A 12,500-nucleotide genomic window follows, 5' to 3' on the forward strand; every position below is an offset into this window, starting at 1 on the left:
GTGTAGGTATTTGAATTGCTTTCATTACTAACCCAATTCACCTTTCTTTGGCTTTATTATGACAAGAGTAAACGCCCTAATTAACGAGATTTGCCAATGCCTTTAAGTATCAAAAATTAGTGGGAGGGTCTATAGAGTGCTGTGTCAAATTACCATTCCTCATCAAGTAATTGGTATGGGAGATATTAGTGAGGAACACAATATTTTTCCCAGAGAAATGCATAGTAGCACTACATCTTAGCTTGTACACAGGTGACTCTCCAGTTTTGTATTCGCAGGGGCGTCAGATGAAATTCCACCTCAGACCGAGGGTTTTAAGCTGTTTACTTGCGAAGATTACTGCTGTGGTCCCACGATGAGGGGATGGGCTTGCCCGGCTGATGATATCACTTTAGATTGAGTTGGAATTAAACATGACACCATTGAAAACCTTGTGATGGCCTATTAGAAACATCCCTGTCCGACGATTGCCAGACCTGGGTTCGATTTCGGCTCAATCTCAATAGTTTCTTTAGTGTCTGTAACCACACCATCTTTGCGAACTGAGGATGGGGGTTTACAGGACCTATAAGTCTACCTTCCGATTCATCAGCAGCCATTGCTTGGCCCTTCTTGGTCCTAGCTTGGGTTGAAGTGAGGCTTGGGCAATGATTTTATGTATATATGTTTAGTCTCTACGGCCTAGGGTATCGTCCTCCTTGATCGGTCAATGTTACTGTCCCTTACCTTTGCCATTTATGAACGGCCTCTAAAAATAGTCATTTCGCCATTACCCTCCTACTATAACTATTCGTTATTGTTAATCGTTATTTCTTACGCAATAAACATTGATATTCCTTGCTACCATGAGTGTTACGATATATCTATTTCTTACTCCGGCAAGAAGTGGAAGACTTTTATTTGAAATGTTGTTGTCGTGAGTCTAATTTTGAACTCAATAGAGAGGAGAGAGGAGAGAGAGAGAGAGAGAGAGGAGAGAGAGAGAAGAGAGAGAGAGAGAGAGAGAGAGAGAGAGAGAGAGAGAGAGAGAGAATCTTTAAATTTCTTCAAACTTATTCAGGAAGTTCTAATCACTTCTTCATTCCTCTACGTTGCCAGATTATATTAGGTTGTGTGTCTTCCCTTTTTCCTAACAAGGCATACTCTCTTATGAGAGTAAGGAAGGTAAAAAAAGTCTAGATTTCCTCATAAACGAATTCCGTCAAATAAAATTCACCGTTTACTCATTAAGATGAAGGAATCTAAGAGAGGTCAAGGTTTAGCATAACGCTAAAGTTCTTGCTGATGAGTTTTCTGAGAAAATTGAGGTTGCTAATTAACCCATTCCCTAATTTTTATTACTGATCAAAGCTAGGTATATATCATTAGAACAGTTACTTCAAATGCTAGTTTACTGCAACATTTACTTACTCTTAAAAGCTGAGTCTCTACGGAGAGAGAGAGAGAGAGAGAGAGAGAGAGAGAGAGAGAGAGAGAGAGAGAGAGATTTCATAGCCTGCTTTCCAAACGATGGTCTACTGAAGCTTTCACCACCAGCATAAGAAATTATTGTATTCCAAAAAGAGAATTGTTTGGCGTATAGTTTCAGGACAGAAAAGAGGGTCGTCCGTGAGAAGACATTATGTGAGGGAAGATTGGACCTCTGGAGTTAGCGAAAATTTTGTAAGTAAATCCGAACAAGCCCTTTAGAAAGATAAAAATAAAACAGGTAATTATTAATGGTAACGGAATGAATATTTCATATATGGTGATTTGAAAGAATCCACTATCAGGTTTAGATATTGCTAAAGGTAAAATGGTTAACGTGGATTTTGAGTTATTTGTGAGGCGAAAAGCTACGAAATTGGGGCTGATTAAAATTTTGAGGAAAAGAGATTATAGGATTGGAGGGAACTCGTCGAAAGATTTGGAGTAAGGTGACGATAGAGCAATAGTATAATTGGATATAGAACTAAAAGCGAGAGAAATTTTATAGGGATATGTAGGATGCTTGGAAGGCAGACGGCACAGTAAGGAGGAAAAGTGAAAATATTAAAATTCCTATGTAGCAAAAGTTTAGAATAAGACATGCGTAGTGGATATGAGGTTAAAAAGAAATAAATGTAGCGTGGCGACAGAGGTATGCTAAGAAGGATATCGTGAGGGAAATACTGGATCAATTTTCGGAGATGGTTTAAACAGGTAACGATAATGGTCGATGATATATAAAACTCAGAAATGTTTGTAATGAGGAGATGGCTTTGATAAGGTACAGATACGTTATCTAGAGTAAGATATTCAATGCGACCTAATATGTTCCTGTGGCTATTCACAGAAAATATGACAAACATTAGATTTGCAGACTTTCAGAAAATTATGAATAAAGAAAAAGTAAATATCGAATAGAGGCACAACTAAAGATATTCCATTTCGAAGATGCTTTCCATAACAGAGGATTCCATTTCAAGATTTCACCGGGTTGGATTGATTTTATTATTTTTTTAAATTGCCTGGTTTATAATCGATTCTTTTATTCTACGAATAGCAATAATTGATCTTTTAAATGAGCTTCTTTGAAAAACAAATCTTTTATTTTCTTTTTATTACATTATATTATATTATGTTATATTATATTATATTATATTATATATAATGGACACAAAGTTCTGGGTGTCACACCCCTAACAAATAATGAGATAACTTTCAACAATAAAGATCATACCAGCGGTTCCCAATCAATTTTGGTCATTACCCCACTTTTTCCAAAATCCTTGCTAGCGCTCAGCTCGTTACCCCTACACCATTTCTATCATTCTGTACATGGTTAATGTAAAACAATCTCTTTTAGTTGGTTGAACCTTCCTTTATTCGTTTAATGTTGAGGCAAGTGTATCAAGAAGTACTAGTTCTTCTGTTGAAAAAAAGGCATGAAAAGGTTGAAAATAAATGGAGAGAATATATAATTGAAACAATGTTCATCAGGGTGAAAAAGAAAAATAATTAGTAAATACTCTTGCTGGAAATAAATCAAATAATTTCATGGGAATAATCACACCTTCATTTGAAGATAATGGGAGAAAAATATATATGTACTTAACCAAAATTTTCGGTGGTGTAAATAATAACACTGGTTTGAGATATTTTCAGTAATGCGAGGAGATCGTTTTGTAAGGGAACTTCTGATGTCAGTTTCTGGGTTCAATCTATTTTTGACTTTGCTGAAAAGTCACCCTCGCACCTGTAAGTTGAACCATAAGGTAAAAGTATCTTAACTGGTTCTAAACTTGACAGAGAGAACTCTTTGTTACAGCTAATTATAATAAAGATAATTTCATTTTATTGATTTTATTTCAATTATTTCTTCTGCGAGTCTACCTGGTTTATCTGGCTAATGTTCAGTGTTACATGTGAATGGAATCTAAATCCAAGCATTGTTAAGTCGGTCAATTTCATAGAAATGTTCTCCCATCCTCAGACAGGCTATTTAAATGTGCACTCATTATTCGCTCCATATCTCCCAACTGTATAAAATCTGCATTTTCCAGAAACTCTCCCAACTTAGGATATGCAGCTATTCTGTCTGTTTTCTATTTTTAGTCCCCAAAATCCATTTTGCTACGAAATGCTTGTACTCTTTCAATCAATGAGATAACATTTTCCTCTAGTTCTTGCAGTGATGTGTTCATGGCATTTATATGAAACAAATATATCCACTAAATAGCACATAATGGAAATCCATTTTGGGTCTCTCAGTCTCCTGCTGAATTGTGCCCCTCATCGTCCAAAATATTTCAATCTGAGCTGAAATACTCGGGATAACCGTCACGTTGGAGCATAATAAAAAAGACAGGGGTGTTCAGAATCATTGTCCCCACACAAAGAAATAAACAGTCTTGAGTTTAAAGGACTTGACTTAATGTAATATATATTTTTATGACATCACACATGACCTCCCCCAAATCATGTCTCTGAGACTTTACTGCCAGTGCTTGACGATAGATAATAGTGCGTGTTGCAGTCACCGAAGGATTTTCTTTTTTCATATACACCAAAAAACCTAAAATAATACATGGCATAGAAGGCACAACATCTGTTGATACTCCAATTCATTTTTTTTCAATCTACTTGCATATCTGGTTCATCGAAAATGCATAAAATTTTCTGAATACATCCACACCCTTTGTTGTCGTTTGAAGCGGAATGCACTGTTTGCATATAAGTAGATCTTCTTCAATTTCCCTTTCTCCTTTGTACAGGATTATTATTATTATTATTATTATTATTATTATCATTATTATTATTATTATTATTATTATTATTATTATTTCCTAAGCTGAATACCTAGCTGGGAAAGCGTGATGCTATAAGCCAAATTATTCCAACAGGGATATAGCACAGAGAGGAAAGGAAAAAATAAAACTAAAGGAGAAGTAATTAAATTAAAAAAAAATATTTTAAGAAAAGTAACAACATTAAAATAAATAATTCATATATGAGGACAGCGGAGGATGTATGAAAAATAGGCCAGACAATTCTATGCAAGAGTCGGCAAAGAAAAAATGAGCCGTGACTAGGGAAGGGGATCCAGCATAGTACTATCTGGTCAGTCAAAGGGCCAAATAACTCTCCCAACGGGATGATGGTGCCCTGACCAACCAACTACACACACACACGCACACAGAGACACAAGCACACACACACAAACACACACACACACATATATGTATATATATATTTTTGGGCTCAAGCCATGTCGTCCTGATGGAAGTTCCTTAAAGGCAGCTTCCTAGGGTATATTACAACTACAGCGATATTCCCAGAGAATTTACCTTCAGGTACCCAGAATTCTAACTCCTGGAGCGAGTATCCCTAAAAAAGACCTTAGGGATATCGTAAATATCAGTGGACGTATTCTTGACACGCCTCATAGCAATCTATACCCCGAATAGAGTTAACACTTCGTAGGGGTAAAATGGCAAGAAAACGAAAACGATAAGAAAGGGGGGAGCCGTTCATAAGGCATCCCTCCTCACCGCTTCGAAAGCGTGCCCTGCGCCGCTCACGGCGCCATCTGTATTCCTTTTTGCGTAGCTCTACGACTCGGTGTATTTTCCCTGTTTACTACCTAATCTTGGAATTTTCTCGTTTATAATGCTTTCTCCAACTTCTTCTGCCTCGGATAAGTTGAGTATTATTTCTTTTATGTATAAATGTAGGCTCTTGGTTAAAATTAAAGTTATTAAAAGAGTTATCTTTGATACAAGAGCTGTTGCCTGCTGGAGGCATCATGGATGCTGTCGCTCGCTAGAATAGGATTTATTTGTTAGCAAGAGCGACGTTCCCAGCCCCCTTTGCGCTTAAATATTAGCTACTTAGCTTATTTAGGAATTCTGTTATGATGCGATAGTAATGTGCCTGGCGAAATTACCAAGGCTACCAACACTAGTCTTCGTAGGCTAGTTGTTGGCCTATGTACTTCCTGCATGATAATTAGTCTTCCAAATGTGAATTTATTGCTTTAAGCGTTAGGCAACGTTATACATATTAGTCCTTTTCGAGTACCTTCCAAGATAGTATTGATATGAGTTTCGGTGAATTAGGTAATCGATTCTCTTAGTGCCTAGGCTAGGTTGTCTTAGGTCATTATAATATTATCTGTTCCCCGTTTGCTCCCTTCTCTTAGGGGAAGGGGCAAACCCTTTCCCTCTGTTTAAGCCTTAGGCTTAACTCTAGTGGTTTATTTGAATTAATCTTCAAATATATCTATGCTGGGGTAGTACTGTACCTTCCCGTTCCAACAGTATTGGTTCAGAGGGTGACAGTACAACAGTGTTTAGTCTGAGCCCGGTTTGTCTGGCATGGGGCAGAGTCTCCCTTGCCGATTGACTCGGGCACTAAGGGTTCCCCCCTTAGTCCACCTTGTTGGGTTCCAGTAGTGACCCCTTTACTCGGTGACTCATCAGACTGTCCTTGCCGTTCCGGTCTCGGGATTTATTCCCTTTTCTGGAAAGGCAATTCCTTCCTTGCCGTGGTTCGTGGGAGGCAGCCAGTAGTGCCGGCCTCCCTCTCGGGTCTTTCTCTACTGAGATGAACTGTCTTAGTTTGGAATGACCCTTAACCAAGGTAAGGTTGGATAGGACCCTCTGCCCTTCCCTTCTCTTTTTCCGTTCATTGTGTCAGTCGTCTTCATCCTTGCCTAGCCTAGGTTGGGATGAGGAACTGACGTGGTCTCCTGTCGGCCGGCAAAGTGTGCCGACCGGCAGAGACCATTACTGTGAGTGCTGCCCGGTCCTTTCTTGGTCCCTCTATCGCTGCCGTCTGAAAATTCAGTAAGCAGCGGTTAGGAAGCTTGACATAGTGTCTTCCCCTTCCTTTCGGCACTCTTTCGGGTGCCGGGCTCAGAGACTTATAGTCTCTTAACCCGGCACTCACTCTTTTGTCTTAGTATGTGTTGTCCTTGCTGGCTGCCGGCCTACAGGCCGGCTGTCGGTGGGGAGGGGTGTTCTCCAGTTCTCTTGCTGTCGGTCGGCGTTGGGTGTATACCTTTGCCGGCCGGTCTATTGCTCATCTGCCGGCCACTACAAGTGGGGCCGGCAGCCGAGTGCTGCCTAGTGTGTGGGGGCTAGCCGGCAGGGTTTGTTTACTGCTGCCGGCCGGCCCGCGACACTGCCCAGTCAGCCAGCCACTAAGTATGATGGCCGGCAACTCTGTGCAAACCGGGTGGCTACGGTCTGGCAACCACTGCCGGCCGGTTCAGGCATGGGTTCTGGAGTTCTCCCCAATAAAGGTGATCTGAGGTTGTGTACTTGAGATCTGCCTTTCCAAAACAAAGGGGGGGGGGTGCTGAGCGGCAGTAGCCGGCTGGCATACCACCCTCAGGTACTGTATCAGTCCTCTCTTGGTGGTATATTCAACCAAAGGAGTTCATGATGTAGTAGGTTACAACACTGTCTTTTCTATCTTACTTGTGTTACTGGTATAATCACCTGGTGTCGCCTTACAAGGATAAAAGATAATTCTTTTATTCCTGGCCGAATGGTATTATTTTACCTTAGGTGTGAGCTACACCTAATTTCCTTCGGAAATACGTTCTCTGGTTATTCTAGTAAAGACTAACTATGTGACTTGGCCGGTGGGCTTCCACAGGTGTTTGTGTGGGTCTCACAAGTAGGTGTCTTTCCCTTATTCTTTTGTTGAATACTCATTTGTTACATGTGAATTAAAATTCACTTGATATTCATGGAAATTTTTCTTCTTTTACAGGAGGAGCATCCGAAGTGTGATAGTGTCTTCTGCAATGTCCGCAGTAAGAACTTTTGCGGACATACCTCGTGTAGGAGGCACGCAGCTTGTGCAGCCTCCAATGATGAACATCGTTACTGGGATCCGCAGGTATGTGCTGTATGTACTAACCTGCTATCAGAGGCTTTTGAATCCCCTAGGTCGGCGGAGTCAAGAGATGCAGCGAGGGAGAGGCTTCGTGTTTGGGTAAGGGGTTTTCAGAAAAACACCACTGGACCTTATCTTCCTAACGAGAAGATGAGGGCATACCTTTTCCCCAAGGCTTCCCCTGATGCTGTTGTTCCCCAGCCTCGGCCGGAGATCCCTCTGATCCAGATCCCAGTGGAGGAGGATGTCGCTGACGCCTTGCAGGACATCCAGTTGGACGACAAGATGTCCGACTTGTCTGATCGTGCGGAGCAGGATCTCCTCGCAGAGGGCGAGGAGCAAGATCGAGATCCTATTGCTGTGGAGGAAGAGGTTCCCGTTTCATCAGACGCGCCGGTTCAGGTCCCTGAACCTATCCCCTCTACCTCGTCCGCTCTTCCAGCAGAGCTTGGACAGGCTCTCTCTTCCATCGTTGGTATGATCCAACAGATGCAGAAGGAGAATAATCAGAAGGCCGCTACTTTGGAGCTCCAGATGCAGAAGATCACAGCATCACGTGGACCTCCAAAGAAGCTCAACGTTAAGGACCTTCCTCTGTGCTCGGATGCCAACCCGTGGAGATATGCCGAGCACATGCCGATGACGATTGGGAAGATCGTCATGTCGGAGAAACTGGGTTCAGTTCCCCTTGAGGAGGTGGAATTCTGGCCCAGTAGAGGGGCCTACCCGGACTGCTATGTCCGTTTGAAGAAGGAGCCGGTTTCGAAGGAGGAGACGGAACCTAAGGAAGTGATTATCCTAGATCACTCCAAGGCTCAAGCCACCTTGACAGCTGCTTTAAAGGAGAGGGGGTTCTCAAACTCGAAGGTTGCCGCCTTGAGCAAGAAACACCCCTCCTTTGTATCCTCCCCAGCTAGGGCCTTCCCCTTTATGCAAAAGGGGTTTGCGGCCGTCATCAAGGCAGTTGAAGCTGGCAAGCCGTGCCCGTCCTTGGAGGAATGTAAACCTCTATCGCTGGCATTGCCAATGGATAACAAGGACTGGAAGGAGGTGCACCTTACTTTCTCGGTTGGGAAGTTAGACGCCGACATTGCAGGTCAGCAGTTCGGCGAAAACCTTCCCAAGTTGTCGGAATTCCTTCTTCGGAGGGAATTGGACACAAAGGAGCGCCTGGCAGCCTCGATGTCTCTCCAGACCAACATGGAGACGATGGCTAGCGACCCCAAGATGCCAGAGATGTTCATGGTTATGGCCAAAATCCATCTGGCCACAGTAACCAAGGACCTCTATTGCTTTGTGAAAGCAAGGAGAGCCTGTAGGGAGTTTGTGTTTGCCTCGGCCACAGTGAGGCACGAACCCAAGAGGCTAATTTCATCTAACATCTGGGGTAAGGATCTCTTTCCCAAGGACGTGGTCAAAGAGATCGTGGACAAGGCCGCCACTGAGAACCGCAATCTTCTCCTGAAGTGGGGCCTGTCCCTTAAGAGGAAGTCTTCTCCGGATGAGGGCCCTCAGCCGAAAGGAAAGGCGAAGAAGTCAAGGTTTTCCTCTCGTCCAGCCAAGTCCTTCAAACAGCAAAGACCACAGCAGCAACAGCCAGCTTTGCCTCCGGTTCCACAACTGGTAGCCCAGACCCCGACCACCTTCCAATGGGTTCCCCAAGCAATGTCATCAGCTTCCCCTGCATTCAATCCCGTGTTCGAGGGACAGTCGACCACGTTTCGTGCAAGACCCAGAGGAGCAGCTAGAGGGTCATCAAGACGCCCCTCTAGGGGACGAGGATTCAGAGGTGGTCGCGGCCAGGGAGGCAAGACTGCAGGACAGTCAAAGTGAAGTGTCGCCGGTAGGTGGGAGACTTCAGTATTTCCGGGATCGCTGGACCTTCGATCCCTGGGCCCACAGCCTTCTCAAAAATGGACTGGGTTGGAGTTGGTACAGTACTCCGCCCCTGTGCCCTCAATTTTTCCAACACTCCACCCCCGTTTTGGAGGAGTACATCCAAGATCTGTTGGAGAAAAAGGTGATCAGGAGGGTGAAGTCCATCAAGTTCCAAGGGAGGCTGTTTTGTGTTCCCAAGAAAGACTCGGGGAAACTCAGAGTCATTCTGGACTTGTCACCACTCAACAAGTTCATAGTGAACCACAAGTTCAAAATGCTAACGTTACAACACATAAGGGCCTTACTGCCCAAGAGGGCATATACCGTCTCCATCGACTTGTCAGACGCATATTGGCACGTTCCAATAAGTCGTCGTCTCTCCCCCTACCTAGGATTCAAGCTACAACAAAAACTTTACGCTTTCAGGGCGATGCCCTTCGGACTAAACATAGCCCCAAGGATCTTTACGAAGCTTGCGAGCGCAGCTCTCAAACAGTTACGCCTAAAAGGGTTCCAGGTAGTAGCCTACCTGGACGATTGGTTGGTGTGGGCAGCATCCAGAGCAGAATGCTTGCAAGCTTCCCTACAAGTGATTCAGTTCCTGGAATATCTAGGCTTCATGATCAACAGAAAGAAGTCTCGTCTTTCTCCAGCTCAGAGGTTCCAGTGGTTGGGAATTCACTGGGATCTAGTGTCACACCGTCTTTCCATCCCGATGTCAAAGAGGAAGGAAATAGCAGGGTCTGTCAGGAGACTTCTAGGTTCCGAGAGGATATCAAGACGCGAACAAGAGAGGGTTTTGGGCTCTCTTCAGTTTGCATCAGTAACAGACCCTGTGCTAAGAGCACAGCTAAAAGATGCAGCGGGAGTATGGAGAACCTTTGCATCGAAAGAGCGAAGGGATGTAAAGAGACCGGTCCCACTTCGGCTACGTTCTCTTCTCAGACCGTGGTCTCAAGCCAGTCGTCTAAAGAGGTCTCTACCTCTTCAGCCACCCCCCCCGTCAGTGACAATCCACACAGACGCCTCAAAGGTAGGGTGGGGGGGTCACTCCCATCGGAAAAAAGTGCAAGGAATCTGGTCCAAGCTATTTGGGACCTTTCACATAAACTTTCTAGAAGCTATGGCAGTACTTCTGACCCTGAAGAAAGTATCCCCACGTCACTCGATCCACGTAAGGTTGGTACTGGACAGCGAGGTGGTTGTGAAATGTCTGAATCGGCGGGGATCGAGATCCCCACCTCTCAACCAGGTGATGTTAGCCATATTCCGACTGGCGGAGAAGAAGAAGTGGCACCTGTCAGCAGTTCACCTTCAAGGAGTCCGGAATGTGACCGCGGACGCTCTATCCAGGATAACACCGATAGAGACAGAATGGTCCCTAGACGCAGGATCATTCTCTTTCATCTTGAGTCAAGTCCCAGAACTGCAGATAGACCTCTTCGCGACGAAGGACAACAAGAAGCTGCCGAAATATGTGTCCCCATATGTGGACCCCGCGGCAGAAGCAATAGATGCGATGTCCCTCGATTGGAACAGATGGTCCAGGATCTACCTGTTTCCCCCTCACAATCTGATGTTGAGGGTCCTCAACAAACTGAGATCCTTCAAGGGAGTAGCAGCAATAGTGGCCCACAAGTGGCCGAACAGTGTATGGTTCCCTCTGGCTCTGGAACTACGACTGAAGTTCCTACCGCTCCCGGACCCAGTTCTGTCCCAGCAAGTCCAGAAGTCGACTGTCTTCGCTTCATTACAGAAGACCCGAACCCTGCAGCTCATGATTTTCTCTCCCTAGCGGTGAAGAAACGGTTCGGAATCTCGAAAGATAGTATCGACTTCCTGGAAGAATACAAGTGTAAGTCTACTAGGAGGCAGTACGAATCTGCATGGAAGAAATGGGTAGCCTTTGTCAAAGATAAGAACCCGCACGAGATCTCTACGGAGTTCTGCCTATCCTTCTTCATTCACCTCCACGAACAGGGGCTGGCGGCGAACACAATTTCTACATGTAAGTCAGCTCTAACAAGACCCATTCTATATGCCTTCCAGGTAGACCTCGCTAACGAAATGTTTAATAAGATCCCAAAGGCCTGTGCTAGGCTTAGACCATCAGCTCCTCCAAAGCCTATTTCATGGTCATTAGACAAAGTCCTTCATTTTGCCTCATTACTAGATAATGAGGAATGTGCATTGAAGGACCTGACTCAAAAAGTGATCTTCCTTTTTGCCCTTGCTTCTGGGGCCAGAGTTAGTGAGATTGTGGCCCTCTCGAGAGAGGAGGGCCGAGTTCAGTTCCTGGATGGGGGAGAACTGAACCTGTTTCCGGACCCTACGTTTCTCGCTAAGAACGAGTTGCCCACCAACAGGTGGGGTCCCTGGAGAATCTGCCCTCTGAAAGAAGATGCATCTCTATGTCCCGTAGAATGCCTTAAGGTCTATCTTCGTAGAACTTCAGACTTCCATGGGGGCCAATTATTCAGAGGAGAAACTTCGGGCTCGAATTTATCTTTAAATCAACTTAGGGCGAAAATTACATATTTTATTCGCAGAGCGGATCCTGACAGTTCACCCGCAGGTCATGATCCGAGGAAAGTTGCTTCATCTTTAAACTTCTTTAATTTTATGGATTTTGAACACCTTCGTTCATACACTGGCTGGAAGTCTTCCAGGGTATTCTTTCGCCACTATGCTAAGCAAGTGGAGCAGCTAAAGAGGTCTGTGGTAGCAGTTGGTTGCGTCGTTAACCCTGCTGTTTAACTCTGCGAGGAACAGCGGAATCATTTGGGACTTGGATTCTTGGGTGAATAGTTAGTTATATATGCTGATATAACTGGTAGTGTAGGCTCTCAGAGCCCACAATGACTGTTCCAACGTGATGGTGATGGTAACATAAGTACAGACAGGGTGCCAAGCGTTTGCCAACGCTATTGTCAGCAAAGTAGTAACATGGACGTTAAGTTGGATACCGGGGTATGTGTAAGTGACACATATGTTTTCTTTCAGATAATCATTCATCCATGCACTACAGTACTTGTGAAAATTGTTGGTCATCCACCTAACATATGTACATATTTATGGTGACCATACCTATTTATTGTTTCTCAATAAACTTGTTCTCGGGAACCTTGCGTCTCCTTCACCTATATTTTTGATTTCATATTGTTTTTTGAGCATTTAGCCTATGTATATTAATCGGGGATATCTATAATAGCCTATTCCTTAATGCAAAGCCTGGATTATACTGGCTTATACTT

General features: G+C 44.1%; 1 protein-coding gene across 1 annotated transcript in view; it reads right to left on the bottom strand.

The window, feature by feature from the left end:
• Window positions 1-444: 444 nt before the first annotated feature.
• LOC137639269 (uncharacterized) overlaps window positions 445-12,500 on the bottom strand; it is a 36,708-nt gene continuing 24,652 nt past the window's right edge. Inside the window, exon 7 of the mRNA XM_068371553.1 lies at window positions 445-542. Within this exon, the coding sequence (XP_068227654.1) occupies window positions 445-542 (98 nt within the window). The remainder of the gene's footprint in view (window positions 543-12,500) is intronic.

This window comes from Palaemon carinicauda, chromosome 4, assembly GCF_036898095.1.
Source record: "Palaemon carinicauda isolate YSFRI2023 chromosome 4, ASM3689809v2, whole genome shotgun sequence".
NCBI lineage: Eukaryota > Metazoa > Arthropoda > Malacostraca > Decapoda > Palaemonidae > Palaemon > Palaemon carinicauda.